We start from the raw sequence: 24,494 nt of genomic DNA on the forward strand, positions 1-24,494 counted from the left end.
ACTGGGTTAAAATAACATTAAACTTTGTTTTTATTGCAAACCAAACATGGTCACGTAAATCTGATTTTACAATTTACAGTACATTTAACATGAATAGTTACATATATATATATATATATTTAAACATCTCTTTAGTCTTGTATTCCGTATACATTAAAACTAGTACAGACTCCAAATATACAAATAAACTTAAATAGCGTTAATCTGCATTTACACAGCAATATTAAAATGGAATGTTCCGTTCAGACATGTCGGAATGTCCCAGATGCGGGGCATGATGTCATCGAGAGGAGACAGGAAGATGTGAGGGGGACTCGGTTGGCACCAGGAAATTGGGACAGTTTTTGATACATATTTGTTCTGCCCTGTCTCTTCTTTCAGTCAGGGTGTATCCACAAACCATTAGCAGCAGTGCTTCCTACAGCGTTTCCAGAATCCCTCCCAATGCAAACAAATGAAACTAGATTTCGTGTTCAGCACGGTGTGTCCCATACGTGGTCACATAGACAGACTCAGGGCTACTAAAACCATCAATCTGTGGTCGAGTGAACCGTGATTTTTTTGCGCAACTACATGATGTTGCGGTCATACACAAACGTCAGTCGTGGACAGTAAAATGAAGGCACCTTTTCAGCATTAACCCCCCCCCCTCCCTCCACCCCCTCCACTCCCCACCTGCCCCGTAACATTCAGCTTGACAATGTCTCCGCCCATTTACAAAACAAAAAGGACAGAAACGAGTGATAAGAAACCGACACCCAATGAACCGTCAACTGGTTAGCTGCACCACCAAGCTCTCTTCACGCCTAAACGGGTCCCTTCACCAGAACCCAGGGAGGGGGATGAGGAGACGTGTGCAACGATGAAGGTGGAAGACCTCCCTGGGGCAGGGGAGGCAGGGCGAGGGGGAAGGAGGGAGGGCGGGGTGCCCTGGAGCAGTCGGGTCCTTGAGGTGTGTGGGTCTCTTCAGCTGCCTGAGCCATGTGCAAACAACGCCCTTGTCTGGAACCTGGAAAGAGGGACGGGTGTGTGTGTGTGTGTGTGTGTGTGTGTGGGGGGGGGGGGGGTCAATGGAGGAAGGTTTGAGGACCTTGTGCGTTGTCAAATCAGTTGGTGTCATCGAAGGAAGGGAGACTGGGAGGGTTCACCTCACATCTAATCCCACAAATCCCGCCCCTTGGATCATGTGACATACGGGCCCAGTAGCATGTAGCCTGTCCTCTTCCAGCTGGGAGGATCGCATCTCTGATGGGGTATCTACAGCCACGAGATCCTAGCAGACACCGGTGGGTTTGGGGGTGGGGGGGGGATGCAGGGTTCACATGTGTCCGTCATCGCGGCCGGTGGAGGTGGTGGAGGGGGGTGTTGATGCAGGTCCATGCTCATCTCACCCCCTGCAGAAGTCCTGCCACGGGGGGCTACTAGTCAGGCTCTGCCTGGGCGTGTGTCGGAGCTCCTATAGGTAGGAATCCATCGAGGGGGCGTAGGAGAAGCCCAGGAAGGCCTCGGCGGCCTCCTTGATGCTGGCCGTGATGAGGGTGCTGTCGGGGGAACAGCCGATGGAGCTGGGCACCGGCTCGTCCGTGAACTCGGGGTCAAAGTGCCGAAGATCGTTAGGACCCGTCTAGAAGCAGAGAACGATAGGTCAGGTTAGGGAGTTGCACACGTCAACGCGCGTCGGTCGAATGACGAACGGTCAGACAAGAATTTGTACCGTGACTGACTGGTGTGTGAGCGTGGTTAGGAAGTGGAACGTACCACGTTGGGGTTGAAAGGAGGGGTGAGCTTCTTGGCGGTGAGGTCGTCCCAGTTGATGGGGGAGAAGAACATGTGGACCTTGATCTCTGCCTGAACGCAAGGAATAAGAAAAAGGTCGGATGAGTATACACACGCGAGGCGATCGAAACCGTGCTCCGGACCGACGTAAACACACACGCATACACTTACAAAGTCGTCGGAGCAGCCCAGCCTCTTGGTGCGATCCTTCTGCAGCAGGCCCTCCAGGAGGTGTCTCGCAGCGTTGGAGATGTTGGGCTTGAGCTGCAGGGGCTTGTTCAGGATGTTGTCGTACATCTCCGCCGTGTTACGACTGTAGAACGGAGGCTGCGGGCCGGGGGAAGGGGAGAGGGGAGAGGGAGGGCAAACAAAAAACGGGTTAATGAACAACTCCCGAACGTCTGGGAAATGAAACATTATCCAACCTACGTCAAACACGTTTAACCTGTGCCCCGTCAACAAGACTCGGTGACTGTCCCGTGTTACTTGGACGAACAGAGGGTGTGAGAGAGGGGGGGGGGGGTCCTCACCAGGCCGTAGAGCATCTCGTAGAGCACGGCTCCTAAACACCACCAGTCCACGGTGCGATCGTACGGCTCCTTGTGGAGCACCTCTGGAGCCAGGTACTGGAGACGGAGAGAGATAGATAGAGAAGGAGAGAAAGAAGGAGAGAGAGATGGAGAGATAGAGAAAAAAAAGTTAGAAAAGCTCAGCGGTTTCAGTTTATCCGTATCTTCTAGAAAATCTCGGAAGGGAGAGTGTTGTTGATTTGACCCTGATCCCTTACCTCTGGCGTGCCGCAGAACGTGGACGTGGTACCGTTGGGTTCTATGTTCTCCTTGCACAGGCCGAAGTCGGTGAGGATGATGTGTCCCTGGGAGTCCAGCAGGATGTTCTCGGGCTTCAGGTCGCGGTACACGATGTTGAGGGAGTGGAGGTAGCCCAGCGCGCTGGCGATCTCCGCAGCGTAGAACCGGGCCCGGGGTTCCAGGAAGCAGCGTTCTCTCTGCAGGTGGTAGAACAACTGGAGGAGAAATGGAGAGAAGGAGAGGGGGGGGGAGGAAGAGAGAGGTTCATTAGGATGTGAAGATCACTGTGAAACGTTTCGAAACGAATCGACGAGAAAGAAAGAAAGAAAGAGACGTGAGTAGGACGAATAAAGACCAAAGAGAGAGAGCTGTAGACAGAACAGAGACAAAGATGTCAAAGGTCAGGGAGCTAATCCAAAAGGAAGAGTAGAGAGAGAAAGAGATTAGGCCGAGGAAACGGGGGCCGTTTCCTGACCAGCACCATATTCTATGAGCCCTGTCTTTACTCGTCCAACAATCACAGGATATACGGTCAATTATACACACACACTGTCTATATAATACTGCTAATTCTGGACCCTCTCTCCCTCTCTTTCTCCACCCAATGATTTCCTGAGAGGTGTTTCCTTCTAAAGACAGAATCAAGGAGGGACGGCTTTTATTCTGCTGCTCTCGCATGACAGGATATCCCTTCCCTCTCTCCCTCTCTTTCTTACAAACTCCTTTTCCAGCTTTCCCCTCGTCCCTTTCTCTCTCATCCTGGCGCCAGCTGTCTCTCCTCTCTCTGTCGGTCCTCGTTAACTGCAGGTGTCTACCCCCTTGTTCTGCTTTCTCTCTCTCTCCCTCCCTCTGCCGGTTACGCTTTCTTCTGCTCAGCCCTTTCTTCTCCATTTGGCCCCAGAACTTTCTCTCTTCCGGGATCTATCTATCTCTTTCTCTCTCCTTCTCCGTTGCATTAATCCCTCCCCTTATCTGACTCCACCCACCCACCCAGAAGTTTCCATAAGATCCTCACCTCTCCTCCGTTGATGTAGTCCAGTACGAAGTAGAGTTTATCCGCCGTCTGGAAGGAATAGTGCAGGCCCACCAGGAACGGGTGTTTCACATTCTTCAGCAGGACATTCCTCTCTGACATAATGTGTTTCTCCTGGGGGTCAAAGAGGAAAGGCTACAGGGTTAGGGCTATGGGTCACTGAGGGTTAGGTCAATACGCAAGGGAGAAAACGAGTGGCTTCGACTTGTGGAGGAGCAGAGTTTGTGTGTGTGTGTGTGCCTAAGCTCTCACACACACCTCTTTCTTCTTGAGGATGGCTTTCTTCTGTAGAACCTTCACGGCGAAGAACTGGTCGTCGGTGCGGTGGCGTGCCAGCAGCACCTTGCCGAAGCTGCCCTTGCCCAGAACCTTCAGGAAGTGGAAGTCGCTGGGCTTGGCGGTGGGGTTGGAGGACGGACCCAGGTTGATCTGCTGGGATGGGCTGGGCTGGAGCAGAGAGAGAGGGGGGGGCCAGTCACTCTCTGAACCACACAGACTGACATCCTACAGTCTGAGGACATGAGGCACGTAGTCTAAACACATGCGCACGCCGTAGCCTATACAAACAGACGGCGCTAACTGTCAACGGTACACAGAGGAGACGGAAAACAATAACGTTCTCTTTTTCCCCCGTGAAACACATGAGAACGTTTAGCCGGGCGACATCATGCTGCTACAACAATACACGGCCGCGCGCACATGTAAACAGAGTGGTGTAAATGATCCGGAGTATAAACACACAGCATGGGACTGTGGAGCCGGCACTCCAACACACAGGCAGACAACACACACTTACAGGAGGAGAGGGGTTTGCATTCATCAACTCGGCATCCTGAGGGGGGGTCAAGTTCAGGATGGACTGGACCTCAGGGCTGGGGGGGGGGAGAAGATGAACACATAAATATCATATTCTGAAGTAAATACCATACAAGTACATCATGGCAATACAATGCTGACTCGCTTAGAAACTACAACCCATGCGATTGTTTAGCATTTGAGTTTCACCGTAGTTAACTAGTTTGACAAAACAATTGTCTTTGCCAACTCCTAAAGGCAAAATCAACAGCGGTTGTGGTGTGGTTTCCCAGAAAAGGGGGATTAAAGAACATTTGTTTTGACTCACTGCTTGCAGGCGTAAGAGTTTGAGGCAAGCCGCTGGATGAAGTCGTTCAGGCCCATTCTTCTTTGTTTCATAAACGCTGAAAAAGACAAGAAACAAATGGGTCAAATGGTGGACAATGTACAAAATACATGACCTTTCTGACCACCTCTGATGGGTAGTTGATGATGGTATTTGACGTACCAGTGAGATTTGCCACTAGCCCTCTTGTTTTAGAGTAAGTGAGAACAGGAGCCTCAGTTTCCGTTTTGATAGTCATAGTTAAAGTTGAATATTCCGTGTGTTACAAGGCCTAATACCACCCCCGGTGGCTCTTCGAAGTTAAACTAAACCTGCTTCTTTTTTGTCTGCCTTTATATGCGGCCAGGAGGGAGGGTGAGAGGGAGGAGACCAGCTGTGCTCGCTATCCTCCGGGGCGTGTCGTGGGAGAGAGGGGGGGGGGGGTTGAACTCCACCGCGGGGGCGTGTTCGAAAGCAAACAGACACTCTGCGCTGTACTGACAAGCCTGCTTCTCAGCCAATCAGGAGCTGTTGCGCTCCACTGCCGCACCCCGAGGTCAGCATCATGCGTCAGACCACAGCGCGCAAAGAGGAGAACAAAAATGAGGAAACAGTCCTGCGTACTGTCTGTGCTCTTGCAGACAGTCCTGCGTACTGTCTGTGTTCTTGCATAAAGTTTGTGCAACTTTACAAACAGCATTGCATACCATGTCTCGTACCGCACACTTGGTTGTTCAAAAGGTCTAAAGTCAAGAAATCAATCAATGACATAACGTCTCTAGATCAACGAAACCAACACACATTATTGCCATCTTCAATGTTATCCAGACGTGACATAACAGAATGGACAGTCTTAATGCACGACTATTTTATATACATTTTATATACTATTTTAATACACATGAACGATACTGCGAAAAGTAAGCAGTATGAATTCCCTAGACAGGTACATGGGATAGTCCGACCCGCAAGACACAAGCACTATAGTCTATACGTATCAGAGATAACTTTTTAATCGCCAAGTAGGCCAATATGTCAACTTCATTGTCTGGCTTATTCAAAAATTGGCTGATTGTCAATTAAAACGGCTTCGAGTGACGCATGTTCCCAGATACACAAAAGACAAGGGGGCGCTTGCGCATGGAGTGGGGTGAGGGGGTAAGATGCCAAGAATCCACTGGAAGTGGAAAAGTACAGGCTTGAGCTCTACTACGGGTTTTCAGCTCACGGAGGACCGTTAGACTTGATATGGGCCTTTCTGTTCACATGCACAATTAAGCATTTGAAAACAAACTGATTTGACGATATCTTGGTTAAATGAGCAAATATGTGAAATCCAGTTGAGCATGCACCCACGATTGTGTGTGTACATTTACATAACGAAATTTCATACACCGACCGACTCAAAATTGTCACAGTTATGTAACAACACACCTGGTTCGTTTTATACTGAATAATTCACATTCCCCTTAATACAAGTCGTCTGGGCAAGGTGGAATAAAGTAGACGAGATCGAATATAAATTGAATTCATTCGAGAATACGCAATAAAAGGAAGAATAAGAAATTAAGAAAAAGCTGTTCACGCACCACTGAGAGCATCTATTGGAAAACAATATTCTTCACGTTTCATTTCAGATGGCCTATTACATAACTATAATATTAATGGTAGCATTTACAGTCACAGTTTGTAACACAAAAGCCCCCATATGCTAACACTTTTACTCTACAATACTACACGCCAAGCATACACATCCCTGACCAGCAGGAAACTGATCATATTACTTGATTTGAACACAAACCTTTAAGGTCTTCGGTGGTCCTCATACTATCTGGTATTTCCAACTTCCCTTAATGTGCGAATCCTAACAGGTTGGACAAGTAATTTGACTGAGCAAAGAGTCATATATACTCGCACAAAAACCCTTATCAGCTAACACTGGCATATCCTAGATAACGAATTGTGTCATAACCAGGTCACCGGTTGTCAGGATAAACCCGGGCAACATTGACCGCAATGACTGGAGAAAGTCCATATCCCTAACATGCAAAGTTTTCAAGCCTTGGTGCCAAGGCTTGAAAACTTTGCATGTTAGAATTCCTGACAAGTAGAAAAGGAATGTTGTTTATCAACTATGTTACGTTGACTCAAAGAATATTTGACCTACTTACCAGTCAATGCTGCCGTTTTGTCTTTCATATGGACAATATCTGCAGCCAAAACAGATGAAAGGACTTCGGTGTTTCTAGGCTCACAGCAAGAAGGGATTAAACTGCAAGACTCTGCATTCAAGTTCTTACGATGGTCACACACCGGATATCTTTAGGGCGGAGACTTCCCGCCCCTCTTTTTCTTCTTTAAGAAGTTCTATGAGGAAAGGGTGCCAGACTCACAGGCAAAACGTGAATTAAAGTCCTGGACTGATTTGAGGTATTAATTAATTTCCCCTCGCACGAATAGGCCCTCCGCCACATCCGCCCGACTGTTCATACACTGGCACTACGGGCCCTGAATTAAAAAGTGACTATTATTAGAAACATGTCAAACATGCCACAAATAACATTGTGGTGCAGGTGTGTGTGCGTTTCTCACGCTTTTTCTCAGTTTCTCCCTATCGCACGAAAACAGAAGTGTGCAGTAGCCGTTGCCTTGCACCAATTCGTCTCATGCACTTCGGTACTTGGCTAACTTAATGGAAAATTCGTCAGCGGCAGTCCAAAAGGGCACTTCACCGTGAGAACATGGAGGAAAGAAAGGATGAGAGGGAGAGGAATAGGGGGAGAAGGTGTATGTGAGTGACAGGGGCACTGAGTGAGTGATGGAAAGAGAAAGAAAGCTGGAAAGAGAGACCACGACACAGGAGAGTCTGGCCTCTCTCCTTCCGTTGGAAGTCAGCCCAGATCACCCAGACAATTAAAAATACAAATCTAAAATGGCAGCTTACCTTTCTAGCCTATTACCCAACCAACAGGAAATACATCAGTCTGACTTGTGATCATGTTTAGAGGTAAATGCACCAGCGGAATTATCATATTGCAATGTTCCTCTGCTTTGAGGGTGGCAATAATAGTGGGTCATTATGCCTCAGCTATAATGGTGTGAGCATGTTTGCGTGTATTGTCATGAAAAGGGAGAGAAAACCAGCTTTGCGTATGCTCCTAAAAAGCATGTGTGTTACTCTGTGGTTTATACAGCCTCGTCTTGAACTTTTTCACACAGTCTCTCTCTGCTTCTCCCTTCGCTGAGGTCAGCTCTATTATTAATGCACAAAGCCACCTGATCACACAGTTTGAGATGCCCGAGGACACACACACACACTTCCTCTCTCGCCCTCTCTCCGTTTGCCCCCTTTCTTTCTCATTTGTTTTCTCTCTCTATCTCTCTGTCTGGCAAAGAGCTGCAGGACACACACACACACACACACACACTCACACACAGAGATAAAGTGCACAGCAGCAAGTTATGTGCCACTTCTTTAATTACCTCAAGGTGCCCTAAAAAGCAAGCAAACTTTCCTCGAACTACTACAGCAACTAAACGTAAACTACATGTTGGATTTAACATGAGCACATTCTCCAGAACATCTGAAGTAGACTAAACACAGATTAACACAGAATGAACATTAACCTGTGAGATATTTTAAGGAGCATATTATAGGTACAGTCTATCTCAATAAGCACCAACACTGCATTTTACTGTTAGACCAATGAATCATACAGGCCAAGCTCCTCTTTGTACTGTGATAAAGTAGCAATCCAATTGCCCATTTGATCATCTAGGTGAAACAGTGTTGCGATTGTCATTGAGAAGTTGCATTGTCTACTTGTACATTACAACTAGTAAACCATGAGTATTGAAATATTAGGGTTGAGTGTATCCGTCTATCTACCTGGAAGGTCCGTCTGAAATGGTGTTTACCTGAGAGTGAGGTGGGCATTGCTGGATCCCTTTCCATAGCCATGCTTGACACTCCGTGTGATGGTGTGAAGGAGAGGATAGAGAGGGCAATGGAGAGAGAGAGCGAATAGAGCGATAGAGAGGAGAGAGAGATGGGTATATGGTGTGTTCTCTTCAAGTCAAGCCTTCAGTCCACAGTGCTCCCCATCTCAATGGCAGGAAGCCTCATAAGAGAGTGTGTGTGTGTGTGTGTCAGATGTGGGTGTTACGTAATCGTAAAGTGGCGTGGATGCCAGGGCCCTTTACAAACACACACTTGGGTGCCTCCTTTTGTAAAGCAGAGAGGAAGGAGGTCTACTCCATTCTCAATGGGGAACTGAGAGTGGGGGCCAACACACTGGTGATGAGGAGTAAAATAATCCCTCCCTGTACTGCCCCTTGACACACACACACACACACACACCATCATCATCATCCAGTATGAATGGCAGAGAGCCCCAGCCCCATTTGTTTGCAACAATGTTCAGCCGTCACATGCCAGGTCCAGGCTTGTGTTTGTATTGTGTGTGTGTGTGCCTTAGTATTGTCTGTATGTGTATCTGTATCTTCCTTTTTTCGATGGCCTGCCATGAGCAGGGTGTGTGTGGTTTGTGGTAGAGGGGGGCCGACTGGGTGCCAGAGACAGTATTTACATTTACATTTACATTTAGTCATTTAGCAGACGCTCTTATCCAGAGCGACTTACAGTAAGTACAGGGACATTCTCCCCGAGGCAAGTAGGGTGAAGTGCCTTGCCCAAGGACACAACGTCAGTTGGCATGACCGGGAATCGAACTGGCAACCTTCAGATTACTAGCCCGCTTCCCTAACCGCTCAGCCACCTGACTCACTCATGTGAGTGACAGACACACTAAGGGAACTGGTAATGCATTTTTGGTGTGTTTGTCATTGAGTACAGAGAGAAGAGGTTAGAAGAAACACACACATAGACACACACTGCCTTTCTCAGTAAACACAGGCTATGCAAAGGTGTTTGGAAGGAGCAGCAAGACTTTGTCGACCACCTACAAAAGACGGGACTTGTTGAATATGCCTACTGCTTTTGGCTTCGATAAAGACGTAGTACTCAGGGCAGAGGTGTAGTCCAGGGTATACGCTGGTATACGGCGTATACCTACTTATTTTTCAGTCAGCATTGCGTATACCCACTTCTAAATCCCCCTGATGCGCATCATTCAGTAATATCTGTGAGTCAGATTGCCTATTTTCTTCCTCGGGGATAGTGAAGCCATGACCCACCCTCCTCTGCCTCTAATTGGCTGGTACTCGCTGCTTTCACTGATTAGATTGGTTAACTTTAGGCATGAGGACTGATGAGCCAATCAGAGGCAGAGTAGGGCGGGTCATGCCGAGGAAAATATCGCTAATACCTCAGGTGCCAGTGAAAAAAAAAAGGTGCCGGTGCCACTTGACTACGATAACGGCAGCAGACCAAACAACAGATGAAGAAATGACACAAGCGGCGGTGTGCCACCCCAGTTGATGGAAGACATCATTCTGAGGTAAGTTTTAAGGTGGTTTCCAAATGAATCATTATTTTAAACTACTGGCAAATTGCCAGTGACTGCACATTTAGAGGAGAAGAGATGTTGCCGCCAATAGTTAGTGCGAGTCGGCTAACGTTATGAAGCTAGCTACGTAGATTGGGATAATGTGGGGAAACCGGGGCATTGTTGGTTTTCAGTAAGTGTTTAATCAACCCAGTTCATAAGAATTTCATACCAGACTGATGAAACTGATTATCTCAATGTTTATGAAGCTTGTTTATTATTGTAAAGGTCTAAATTATAACGTTAGCCAAGTTACTAAGCCCTAAATTATAACATTAGCCAAGTTACTTAGCCCTAACTAACCTCTACTTAAAAAAAAAAAAAGGTGAATACTGAGAGTATACCCACTTCTCCAGGGACCACTACACCACTGACTCAGGGGATGCAATTTATTACGCAACAGCACTCTACTCTCTTAAAATGGAGGCGCTTGAGAAACAGGAACACACATCCAGTTTGGTGTTTTCATCTCTAATAGGTATAATGAGGAAATTAGGAAGAGGGTCACAAAACTGTTATTACTAAATGTCATGTACACAGCCGAGCGTATATTTACTAAGATGTTATTTTTAGTTTAGGTGATGATTCACACCTGAATACTTTAAAATCTGTTAAAGCCTGTAATTGCTAACCACGGGTGGGAACATAATGGCCCATGTATGAGAAATGAACAGCAACATTGAGCAGCCACTTACGGTAATTGCATGGACTTCTCTTCAGCCATGGTTGCTACACTTTTAATGTTGGAGTGGCTACTAACAAGCTAAATGTGTGCAACATGTATGCCGTGAATGTAGTCTGTTGTGTTAGTATACAGCAAGTCTTATGAAGAACCATCTTGCACACACACACACAAACACACACACACTCTTTCTCTCACACACACAGTGGAAGTGGAAACAGTGGGGACAGTGGAAAGAGATAAAACATAACAAGCCATTATTAAACGCACACACACACACACAAAGCCAGATGTCCTTTGGTTAGGGCAATGAGGTGTACTTCCTGGCTATATGAAAGGTGTGATAGAAATGTATTTTAGAACATAGATCATCATAGATCCACCCGGAAACCAACCAATCATAATTTATTTCAATAACACGGACCCTGATGTAAATACACATGCAGTGCATGCATGCAAATCCAAAGTACCACTCTGAAGCTGACCAACTCAGTTGTTTTCCCAAGGCCTATAAGCCTACACAATAATAGGTTTGTCAGACTCTTGTGTCGACAGAGTCGCCTTTACGTCCATAACTACTGTTTTGGTGTGTGGTTGGAGCTCTACAGCAAAACAGTACCTAAAGTATCTGAAACACTTGTTATTGTGCTTGGGGAGTTGGTGGGGGAGGGAGGGACGGGGGGGGGGTGCACTCAGCATGTATGAGTCAATGCAGCTCTGAGAGAGGGATGAAGAGAGCTTGCGAAGGAGATGTAGATGGATAGAACGGTCAGACAATGCTTGATGGAGGGGGGGGGGGGGGGAATGTCTGTAAAAAGAGATTGCTTGAGAAGGAGGGTGTATGCACTAGCATGGTGTAAATCTAGAAGGATTGGAGAAAAGAAGTGAGCAAAGCATATTGGTACACTTACTGGTGTCGCTAGGGCAACAGTAGCTGTCTGGATCTGGTTCAGTATGATAGTACAGGTCCATTGCCTAGGAAACAAGAGAAATATGATATAATTACCATTGACCAATCAAGGATGGATTCTAACTAACATTTAGTATAAACACAGTATTTTACATGGAATAATCTTTCACTGAGTGACAAATGTAACCTGTGCCTAAACGAAGAAGCTACAATCTGTCTGTACTGGTGCTGAAAGTGTGACAGTCAGAGTAGTCCAATTTAGTAGTCCAACAATATTCTCATCTCTCGAGAATTTCTTTGGATCCAGCTCAATGGTAATTCAAAAGGATCCAGACAATATGAGGTCACCAAGAAGTTGTGTGTGTGTGTGCGTGTGTGACCAAAGCTCAAAGATGAATGTGGGGAATATAAATTGTGTGACTTTTTTATGACACAGTGACTTGTGTGTAGCTGGACACACACACTCAGACACACAGTGTGACACACACAGTCAGTATTCAGGACCTTAAGCCTGTATACAGATCAATTTAGCTCTTGCTCAGCTCCAATATAAAGCACTCTTCAATACATTGATGCACTGAAGTGGTTGGTCTACCAGAGATCTGGGACAAGCTGATTGGTTCAGGGGCTCTATAATGGGGCTGTCAGTCCAACTCTGCAGTCTAATCAGACTGGCGGAGGTTTTGAGTGGCAAGATTTAGGATTGTCTCCTTCAAAATCAAAACACTGTGTCACGTCAAGGGCAGGAGGATGTCGAGGGATCGTTGGAGGGACAGGTTAGGGAGTGAAGGGCATCCAAACATCCTCTTTTGAGGCTTCATTCGTATGAAGCCTATCTCATGGACATCTTAGTAAGTGCTATAATGATGCCAATTACTGCTAGATACAAGGAGGAGTAGAATCGTATGGAAGGGTGCGTGTGTTTGTGTGTGTGTGTGATCATATTCTAGCACCAAATTGAATTTTCGGAATTTTGGCTCAGGCATGACAGGGTTAAAGAAGTGAAGGTTTTTTTGGAATTTGACTTTTGACCTGAAACATTTCGTCCCCCTAGTTAACACATTCCAACAACTACCCACTGCAGGTAATGGCTCATCCACATGGAAACATACCTTCGCGAAGAACTTAATCTACTAATGTAACGCAACGACTTTGCAATCAATAGAGCACAAGAAAGCACCAGTTTAAATACAATTCGGAATTTACTACTGAATCTTTCAGTAGGTGCTGTTGTTATCAATAAATCCCTTATTATTATTTGAGTAATGTCAATATTCTTCAGAAGTTCCTTCAATGTATGTTTGTGTCATCCAAAAATTCATTATAGCTGTAAATTGTTCCCTCTCTCTCTCTCTCTCTCTCTCTCTCTCTCTCTCTCTCTCTCTCTCTCTCTCTATCTCATCCTCTCTCTCTCTTCCTACAACCCCTTTCTGTATTTCCGTTTTCTGCAGTGCCCACCAGGGCTGTCCGATCCCAACCTATCTTCCTTCTGCTCCTTCCTTCCTCTCTTATTCTCTGACCCACAACAATCTTTCTCTATATTCCTTCTGCAGTCTTTACTGCCTGAGCTAAAGGACCAAACATCTCTGTAGCGTTAGCATTTCTGCACTGACGGCAAAGTAGGACTCGGGTTCATAAATAATTCATGATACATTTTTCTAAAAGTAGAAGATATTGAGTTTGGGGAGCTTGTATTAGCAGCAAGCCAGCCTGTGGAATTATTTGCACAATACACATAAGCTAATCTACATAAAAACTCCTCAAGCTTCTGTCAGCAAGACTAGGTAGGTCTTGCTCTAGAGTCTAGCCTCTGTATGCTTATACATTGGGTTAGTGGTGAGCTGCTAGCCCACCTGTGTGCTCCTCTGTAGTTTTAGTAGCTGTTAGCTGCTAGCCCACCTGTGTGCTCCTCTGCAGTGTTAGTAGCTGTTAGCTGCTAGCCCACCTGTGTGCTTCTCTGTATTGTTAGTAGCTGTTAGCTGCTAGCCCACCTGTGTGCTCCTCTGCAGTGTTAGTAGCTGTTAGCTGCTAGCCCACCTGTGTGCTTCTCTGTATTGTTAGTAGCTGTTAGCTGCTAGCCCACCTGTGTGCTTCTCTGTATTGTTAGTAGCTGTTAGCTGCTAGCCCACCTGTGTACTCCTCTGCAGTGTTAGTAGCTGTTAACTGCTAGCCCACCTGTGTGCTTCTACAGTGTGTACTGTATTGTTAGTAGCTGTTAGCTGCTAGCCCACCTGTGTGCTTCTACAGTGTGTACTGTATTGTTAGTAGCTTTTAGCTGCTAGCCCACCTGTGTGCGCTGGCGGGGTTGCCAGGCCTCCTCCATGGTGTAGCTAATGTAGGGTCCGCTGCACACGCAGCACTCCAGCATAACTGGGCTAGCCAGGAGCGGTGCAGCCCGGATCCCCCAGGACTGACAGCCCTCGATGTGGCCTTCTGACTCCACCCCTTTCTGCTTACCGGTGTCGCCATGGTGACGATTGAGCATCTTCCACTTCCTGACCTGTAGGTGAGAGAAATCAAATGAAACTGTATTAACTTCAAATGTAAAATAATGAGTCATTCAAAAGTCATAGGTCATCGCTGCCCCATTACACAACACCAGGTACCTAGATATCCAAATGAGGTATGACAAACGCACATAAACAGCGCTTTATGGCTAGACAAGATATTGTAATTGGAGTAGAATGTACACATTTCCCTGCAGTCAGTCAGCCAGTCTCAGGCACGGAGTTAAGTAAGAGGTAAGTCTCAGGTGAGTGTGTTCCAGGCCCAGTCTTAGCTGTAATCTCCTCCCTGTGTATACAGCTGTATGGGGATAACATGCCCTCCTTGGGGGGCTTTACACCCCTCTATGGAATACTGCCCAGAGTGACTCAGCAACCGACCTGTGGTCACACACCATCACACACCCCTATAGGTTGGCTACGATAGCTCAAAATGGCAGTCACTACTCAGGTTGGATGGATGTATTAGCGAGCCAAAATGTCTGTTATGTAACAGTGTCCTTGGCACACACTCCATTGAGGATTACAGAGGGGAGCCATCGAAAATGAATTTATCAAGGCCTCCATCTGCAACCGCTACCCCTCCTGCCTTCTGAAACGACGGTGTGTGTGTGTGTGTCATAATTTGAATTGGACAACTAGCAGCTCTGCTGGATTTATTTGAAAGATTGAATCCAGCTCTCACTTGCCACTAATTGTTGTGGATCAGCAGGATTACTGAAAATGCCAACCACAACACATCAACCATATCACCTGAAACCTCTGAGCTGGTTTTGACTTCATAGTTCTACCTCCATCTGACTCTGACCTACACTGAACTCAACCCAGCCAACCCCTTCCAACACGCACACACACACACACACGCACGAACACACACACACACACACACTTCAATGTGATTTATCACCATTGTGTTCACTCCTGACCTTGTTCCCAGGAAGGTGGCACACATTCCACAGAAGGGCAGGAAGTTGTCCATTCAGGAACTACCTCTCGAAATCTTCGCCCCGACCCGCCTCCACTGTCTCCAGGCCCCCGGACACACAAGCCCACGCCCACGAGACCACATGACCCATGTCTGAGCATGTCAACATCAGAGACATGGTTTGGTATTAGAGTTACATAAAGAGATGCTCTCTGCCCCTCCTGTCACCTCTACATGTATATTCCCTGGCCCTCACACTCTCACACACATGCACACACACACATATATACATACACACGCAGGCACACACACTACACACCAGACTCGGCTCCAGGACGAATTAAATGGGGGGGGGCATTTTTTTTCACAAGGTGGGCACGCATTTACAAAGCATGTATGCGAGTCAAAATAAGAGCAGACCTGAATATTCTGCAGGAAAGTGTAGCCATCTTGATATTTAATTTATAGCCAATGCCAGTATTTCTTATTTATACTTTACCAAAATTATTTTTTGAAGGGACACAGCATTCCATTTGGGGGGGCATTGCCCCCCAATGCCCCCCCTTGGAGCCGACCCCGCTACATACACACGCACGAGGCAAAACGTTATGTAAGGTGTCTATGAAGGAAGCAGCATCTTCCCAAGAGTCCTCTCCCCTGCCCTGGTCTTCCTGCTCTGCCTCCTCCCCCCTCCTGGTCCGGCCTCGTTAATATAGCCTGGATAGAGATGTCTCACAGACATCGAAAGAAAGAAAGAAGCAATTAAGGGAAGAATCGGAAAGGGTGAAAACCTTTCACAAACACTCAATTAAAGCAGGACGTGAGAGGCAAAAAGTGAGACGGCGGAGGGTGGGTTCGGTTGAGTAAACGGAGGGAAAGGGAGGCGTTACGTAAGCTCTTCAGTTCCATTCTGAGATCAAGCTTGCTCATTAACACCGGGGGTTGTTACTCTTGTGAAGGTGTGTATGTGGAGGAGAGGGGGGTGATGCGAGAGCAGGCTAGGGCCAGGGATGGAGAAAGAATGGACTTCATAGCCTGACTCTGTCCCATGAGACGATTACTCTTCTGAGCTCTGAAGCCAGAAGAGCGCGAGAAAGCGAGTAAGAGGGGGGGGGGGGGGGGGGTGGTGAAGAGGGCTCAGAGGTGAGCTCTTGGGTTGCATGATGGGATTTTGCTCTGAGCTCATTTTGTGTTTGTTGTCATTTGGAGTTACCCTCTATAATGCATTCACTCTCTTTCATCTGGGAAACCAATGGGAGCATGTGGATGGTTCTCGGAACTCCGATTCTCAGACAAATCATGAATATTCATGAACTGCTCGCCATTCCCCAGTTGTACGGAGTTTTTCTCAGAAACGTATTTTCTTTTTCCATTGGGTTCTTGAGTATGCCTTCTCAACCTTGTTTCTTGATCTTCATTTGAACTGTTTACATACAGCTCAAAATGCCGGCAGAGATTCCTCATGCACACATTGGACACATACACACCACGCACGCACACTTTTGGACCTCTGGCGCTAATTTCTGATAAGGTCAGAGTCAAGGTCAGAGTCACGTGTCAGTTTGACACACACACCATATTTACCAACGGCTCGTCAGTGTGGATTGTGGGATTATGGATGCTCTGAGCCTCATTCCCTGTCTCCGTCAGATAGGAGTAATCACCCTGGCGTTCTCTTTGAAGGAGCTGCAGCGCTGCCCTCTGGGCCTCCGCTGGATGGAGATCAACCTGCCAGGTCACTGAATCTCTAAAAAGTTGTTTGAGAGAGAGTTGTTTCCGACTTACGTAACCTAACAGGGTTTTGTGTTTTTCCCCATCAGCGATGTCATGCTCTCCTGTTGTCAGGGGCCTAAAACTCCTAAAAGCCTCTGAATCATGCATGAACCTGCACCAAAATGACGCGGGTGGTGCTTTCGCTGCGTTTCAATTCCCCTTTCGGTGTGTGTGTTTTAAAAGTCACACACACCAGTCCTCTGTGTTGGTAGAGGTCGATGAGGAATTAACGCGAAGATCAACACGTTCCTTTGTCGGTACAAAGGTTGGAGCGCCTTCCAGGACGTTTGTGTTGTGTCATCGCTGCTTCGTTTATGGTAGTACCTTGCTTTAGTATACTGGAACAGGTCAACTCCCCGACACACAAAACTCTGTGTGTACGTTGAAGCCATAGTTAGCAATAGCAATTGCTAACTATGGCTAACTAATAGCAATTATTAAGCATAAACGGAAAAAAACGGTATCCAGCTCATACAGACCACTCTCCCTCTTCTCCCTCTTTAAACCTCCATGGGGGGGTCCTAATCGGAGTGTCGTTCTGGTGGCCACGGTCCTGGCATAAACTTCGGAATGTCAGAATGTTGTTGTAGAACACGGGATTAGTCCGTTTGTGGATCAGTGTGGATTAGACCGCTAGTGATTCTTAAAGTCCCTAACGATGAACTCCAGGGTGGAGCACTGCTCCCTCCGTTCCATTGGGCCAAAGTCAGGGAGGAAGCGGGAATAGAAGAGAGAAAAGATGTTAAGAGAGAAGGAGAAAGACATACAGAGGGTTAAATAGGGAGGAGGTGCAAAGGGATTAAGAGGGAGAAAGGAGGATGGAGAGATGTTGGGAGGTGGAGGAAAAGAAAAAGAAGGGAGAGGACAAACTCAGGAAACAGAGAGAAATTGAGAGACCGAGAGAGATTCCTGGACGTGAGGAGGATCCTTCAAACATGCCTGTTTGAAGGATCCTCTGTCGGGCCTCTACTCATGGTTGCTTCTACTGCAGGTGTGGAAAATGCTCCAGAATCTGTATCAAGACATTCTTGGTCTGTACATCAGACATCCACCGCAACAGGCATTGCTCTCTGTGTTTATGGTCTGTCTCCTCTACCTTGCTGGTTGTTTCGAGTAGTGTGAGGTGGTGATTTTCATGTCTTTGGAAACATGACAGCTCTAAACCTCGGAATTGAGGGTGAAAGAGACTCACCACATTTTGGATCTTAGTTTTGGATCCTAAACTGAAACGTAGCTTGCAAGTTGCTAGCAGAGATAACAGATTGGGTCCGCTTGTTTGAGGGCTTGAAGTTTATGGGATTGGAAGCCACAGAGGAAGATCTGAGAAGAGTGGGATCGAGCGTATGACTGTAAATACATTCTAGGTTGCCAGAGCTGTTGGGTTTACAACAAGGAGAAGATTAGCATTGTATTATTCGCTAAATGTGTGCTAAACCAAATTAGCTACGCTTTTCAGCTCTCTGGAGATGACCCCGTTTCATTGTACCCATCTTGATTGGGGCGAGGGAGCATCTTTGAGAAGACAGGCTAGGAATATTATAGCTGATCTCTCCCATGTCCTGAATTCAGAGGAAGAACCTCTCCAATTAAATACAGGAAAAGATACATGAATGGGTATAAAAACGATGTAATCCCTTTATCAGTGAATCTTCTCAACTCAGAACATAAGGAGGGTGCAAAATGGTGGGCTGTGTTGCATGTACTTGAATGTACTTTACTGTACTGGTACTGCACTATAGCAGCCTTCACATCCAATACAGATTTCCCTAGGGACAAATAAAGGAATCTTGAATCTTGATCTTGAAAACATTTAGGACAAGAAAAGTACATCTCTTGATTAGGAAGAAAGATGTCTGGATGATAAGATGAATCACACTGTAGGGTACTAAAACACAGAGTTGCAGCTATTTATTTATGGAGGTAATAACAAAGCCATAAAGGGCACGCTGAAGTAGGCTTCTCAGGTCACAAAGCACCACAAATATGAGGTGGATGAAAGTCACAGATTTACCCGACCATCTGATTCAGACACTGCCAAGACTGGAAATAGGATCTGGTTTTAGACCCTCTATGAATTATTGGATGTTCACCAGCTCATGGCTGTTAGCTGGAATTGTACCAGTTCATTACCAAGCACAGAGCCTCAGGGGATACTTCTGTGTTTGATTTCAATTACGAGGTGCAGTTCTCAAACCAGTCAGTGAAGGCTTTCAGATCAAAACGCTGACAGTTTAAAGAGGAGGCTGATCCTGTTGTCTTGTCTTTAAAACTAACAAAGCTTTAGCCAAACCTCTTCTTACAAGCATCCAGTAACACTTCTAATCCCTTTCTAAAAACTGTCAGATTGAGTCAGCAATAGGTTGATAATATGTCCTAATGTGGGAATATGAACAGCGAATCATATTTTGCAGTTCAGTGCACAGCCCAGCCCGTTGGCACCATTAAACAGCTATTAAGTTGATGGCCCAAGTCCCAAGTCCTTTACCCGCAGTACAGTTAGCGGTGGCACAGCAGTAAAAGGTGATGTATAATACGGTGAACACATCTACTGACGTCCCAGAGGTCAGTAACCATTACCTGAACTAGCCTCGATGAGCTTTCCTGAAAGTAAGATGACTTAAGAGATAAGACGATACCAAGAACAGCAGAGTCCATAGGGCAAGACAAACACACAAACAAACACACAGACACACAGTAACACACACACACACACACACAAACAAACAGTAACACCCACACCCACAGTAGCACACCCATATAAACACCCACACGCGCACACGATAACACACACAAACAGTTCACACGTTGGAAGAAAAGCAACAAATACCGTATCACACGAAAATCTACCAGCGCTCAAACACACACGAGGCCATTCAAATGAGGGACGTGGTCCCTTGAACGCTCCGCTCTGCCTGCAGCTCACTCAGGAGAGACCCAGAGCAGGTTCCATCAACATAGATCAGCCTGACACCAGAGGGCATGGTCACTGGAGACCACCGAAGCCACTCTGTCAAGCCTGTCAGCCTGCCTGTCTCCACCCTGAGGCGCCTGGTGGCAAGTGAGACTAACCCTCCCTGGTAGAGGGGGCGTTCCCCGGTGTTGGTTTTACGGTAGGATTCCTAAAAAGGTTTGTGTTGTCTGAAATGGAGAATGAACGAGGTCATTGTAAAAAGGTGAAAGTACTTTCGTGTACTGACGTGGGTGTGGATTGATGGAGGTGATTGATGGTGCAGGGTCTGTGTCGATTAGTTTAGCTGAGGGTGGTTCTTACAATCGTCCGTTTTCAATTCCTGTTTGTTTCTCTAAATAACCCATGAGCTCATGATAATGAGCGGTTGAAAACCTCACCTTGATGGCATCATAGGTTAGGAACCACACACGTGACGGCAGACGTAACTGCCCTATTTTTAGATTCGACTGTCTCAGGGCCATGGATCTGGAAACCCCGTCCTCGCATCGGCCAGGCGTCCAGACAGACTTCCTAACTAACAGAGCACGACTTCAACACGAAACCAGTTTTACAGTGAGGGGAAGGGGGGAACGAGTTGGCCTCTGGTCACGCTTGGTAGCTGTCTTCGTCCTTTCTCCCCCCTCTCTTCACCCCTTCATTCTCCCTCTCCTCTCCCCCCCCCCATTCTCCATCTCCTGCTTCAGTAAGTTCTGGACAGGCAGCATGGATCACATCAGAGAAGCCCATGTACCCTGGCTCTCCGGGTAGCACCGAACCCCTTTCTCCATCCATGCGGGTCAGTGACTCCAGAGGACAGATTTGGGCCACACCTCGGCATCTGACTTCGACTCGGTTGCGTCACGACAGCTTGCGTCCCGCGTTTAGGCCGACCTGCGGGAAACGCTTCGTCGCGACGAAGACGCGGCACTGGATTCCTCTCCGGATGCTCAACCCGGGGTCTTTGAAGATCGGAGCGAGCGGAGATGAGAGCTGGGGTCGAGGGGATGTCAGCGGACGCTCACTCGTCGATTTGCCCTCGAGTTTTCATCCCCGGCCCTCGCCTCGGTGGTCGGAGGCGAGGGCCGCGCACCGGCGGAGCGTTCTGTGTCGGCGTGTGGGAGCGCGGGGTGGCGGAGCGTGTTTGTGGGGGGGTGGGGGGGGGGAGGTTGGGGGCGGTACAGTACAGGACGTCCTTATCAGGGGGAATTTATGTGGTTTTGAATTCTGGTCATGCTCTGGCAGGGAGGCCAAGCTGGCAGCCTGGCAGCCTCTGACCTCATCCTGTCTTTATGGAAAACTGTTGTCTCAGCTGTTGTTTCAGCACACACATACACATACACATACACACTCCCTCTCTCCGCTTCTTCCATCTGTGTAGCCCTCTTCTTAGGTCTCCCTCCCTTTCTCTTGTCCTCCTCGGCTGTTTCAATCGCCGGCACCATCATCCAGTGGAAAATCTCCCCGTCATAAAGTCATAAAGCTCGTTTTAACAATGCCAGTCGATAACTACCATAAACTGCTGTGTCTATGTTTAGCAAGGAGGCTGACCAGCCCTAAGAGGGGTGCAGAAGGCCACCCACGCCCGGGGTCAGGGTGATTCTTACAGCCTCTGGACAGAATGCTGATGATGCGTTACGTAACAGGAGAGATGTCAGGCAGCTGTAAAACATGCCGGCGTCGAGTTTTGAGAAGGCTGAATGTGCTTTTTTCAAATGATAATTTTGTGTGTGTGTGTGTGTCTCATCCCATTGGCTTGTTGGTCAGTCCTTTGTAACATTGCTGGCTCAATGTAAAATTCTAACGGAACATGGATACAATGTTGAGAGCTTAGTACTAAGGAGTAGATACATGGAAAAGTGATATCTTGGTTAAGTGTTCATTTGTGTTTTTTGGGGCAGTTTATGCATCCTAGAACGAACGCTTGCTTTACTGCACTACAATGCTGCTTAATTCCTGTTGGTGTAACAGAATGATAGATTGTTTAACTTGCTTTGATTGAGCTCTTATCAGTCGACAAACACACTCAGCTAATACCTGAACAGTTCCTCACAGTAATTGTTTCAGATTGTTTTATCAGCAGTATGAAATAATAACTGCACTGAATTATGGTCCAACACAATCAACTGCAATTATACTCAACCATGGTCAACCATACAAAACTGCAGTCAACCACATGTATCTGTGTAGTGGCAGATACAGACTGTCTAAATTAAGGAGGTTGTACTATACTAACATGGTCAAATGACAGCCCACACACACACACACACACACACACACACACACACACACACACGCACACACACACACACACACACACACACAGCCATGTTAGACTGGCATCTGTGATGACTCACCACACTCTCTCCCCTTTAACCCCCACCTCTTTGTAGCCCTCTCCCACCTTGCAGCATCCGCCAGTAATCCCTTAAACACACGCGCGCACACGCACACACAACTGAGGAATTGAACACATGGCAAATCTATCTGTGGCAGGGGCAAGAGGTGGAATTGATTGATAGAGAGGGGGGGGGGAGGGAGGGAGCGAGGGAGGGAGGGAGGGAGGGAGAAAGAGAGAGAGAAAGAGAGAAAGAGAGAAAGAGAGAAAGAGAGAAAGAGAGAAAGAGAGAAAGAGAGAAGGGTGGGGTGGGGTGGAGTGGGGTGGGGGTATATGGAGGAAATGGGAATGAGAATCGAACAGAAAAGGGAAAAAACAAGATAGAGAAATTAGGTAATAAGCAACTAAAGGTCTCCCCCTCTCTCTCTTATTCACACATGGACACACACATCCACACACACACACACACACAAAGTAGTCCTTTACCAGGGCACTGATGACTCATTCTCTCCACCTACTGCAGAGCCTGGTTTCACTCAACACACACACACTCAACACACACTTAACACACACTCAACATGCACACACACACAGCATTGATAGGTGTGATGATTGATTAGAGGGGTGATTGCTGCTATGATTGCTGTTGCATAACCAAGGACGCTCCGGACACCTGCAACATTATTACTGAGAAAGAATGATGCCGTCAGTGTGTCTGCGTGTGTGTGTGAGGATGTGTGTGTCCGTGTGTGTTGCCGTGTGTGTGTGTGTGCGTTTCTGTGTGTTGTTCCGTTTCCTCGGCTGACAGCTTAGTTGTGTGCGAGCAATCATGTGAAGGACCAGAGGGGCCGGGCAGCTGAAGGCAAGAGTCTGGATGAAGTCACCGTGTTGTACAGGGAAACACACATCAGCCTGGCTCAAATGACCGTCACGGATTGACCAACTCGTCGCTTGCTCCGGTCCACCCTCTGGTGGGTTTGTTTGTGAGGAACAAAGACAAAACGGATGTGGCGGAGATCGACTCGGAGACAATGCCGCGGCTCGACCACGGTCACCTCACGGCCGCCTCCTCTCACCTTGCAGGGCTTGCTCTTCTCGTGCCCGTGGTCGTGTCCGCCGAGCGCGTCGGCGTGCCGGCAGGGGGAGGGCAGGTCCTGGCGGGGGGGGGAGGAGCCCCCCTGCAGGCCGGCGTAGTGGCAGCAGCCGCCGTACGGCGAGGGGAAGTGCGTGTGCCACGTGTTGTCGTGGGCCAGCGGGCACCGGGCGCAGGGGCAGCGGAGGCCCTTCCCCTGGCCGCCCCCCTTCTCCACGCTCACCTTGGGGTTACGCATCCACCTCCGCACCTGGTGGGGGGGGGAGGGGGGGGTTAGGGGGGTGAGGAGACGGGAGGCACAAAACGAATCGCCGTAAACGCGGGGAGGGAACGTGGACTGTGTCCACACAGGCAAGCAAACAGATACGCATCAATATTCATAAACACACATGCAGAGATTGTCCTTCCTGGGTTTTTTTTGATCTGGCAGTGTCATTGCCTATATCTGCCCCCTCTCCTGGGAGATGCACACACACTCACACACTCACACACACACACACACTCACACACACACACCCAGATGCAAGCCCTGTGTGGAGGTGAATATTCAAAGACCCAGGTTATTAGGCTGTCCTGCTTTGGGATTTCAAACATGCTGTCACCAACAGAACAGATGAAAGCCTTACCCCAGCCCAAACACTTCCACTGGTGACACGCACGACCGGTTCTCTGCTTAGTGGTCGATCCTGGTTCAATCCTCGCTATCTAAACCCTCCGAAAAGTCCTCACGTTGATTTGTTGTCACTCTTCACATGGCTGTCTGCTGGATGCTAACAACCAAATATTTATGGGTTGTGGTTGAAAGCTTTGAGTGAAACCCAACAAACTAAGACTCTAAGATCATTTCCTGAAATAAACACCCAAGCACACACACACGTCGACAAACACACATCCACACACACACACACACACACACACACACACGTCCACACACACACACACACGTCCACACACACGTCCACACACACACACACACACACAAACGTCCACACAGTGTACCCCTCAATAGTGACTTATAGTGGCCAGGAAATGTTTACAATCACGAAGGGTAAAACCTGCAGTTTGTGTTTGTGTGTG

General features: G+C 47.5%; 1 protein-coding gene across 1 annotated transcript in view; it reads right to left on the bottom strand.

Annotated features, from left to right (window-relative positions):
- Positions 1–6: 6 nt before the first annotated feature.
- Positions 7–24,494, bottom strand: part of sgk1 (serum/glucocorticoid regulated kinase 1) — a 26,813-nt gene continuing 2,325 nt past the window's right edge. Inside the window, 12 exon segments of the mRNA XM_062467275.1 lie at positions 7–1,624; positions 1,759–1,848; positions 1,948–2,103; positions 2,307–2,402; positions 2,564–2,800; positions 3,601–3,732; positions 3,877–4,065; positions 4,415–4,490; positions 4,742–4,817; positions 11,839–11,902; positions 14,125–14,337; positions 23,401–23,667. Coding sequence (XP_062323259.1) covers positions 1,457–1,624; positions 1,759–1,848; positions 1,948–2,103; positions 2,307–2,402; positions 2,564–2,800; positions 3,601–3,732; positions 3,877–4,065; positions 4,415–4,490; positions 4,742–4,817; positions 11,839–11,902; positions 14,125–14,337; positions 23,401–23,667 — 1,764 coding nt within the window. The 3' untranslated portion in view covers positions 7–1,456.

Source organism: Osmerus eperlanus, chromosome 8 (assembly GCF_963692335.1).
Source record: "Osmerus eperlanus chromosome 8, fOsmEpe2.1, whole genome shotgun sequence".
Lineage (NCBI taxonomy): Eukaryota > Metazoa > Chordata > Actinopteri > Osmeriformes > Osmeridae > Osmerus > Osmerus eperlanus.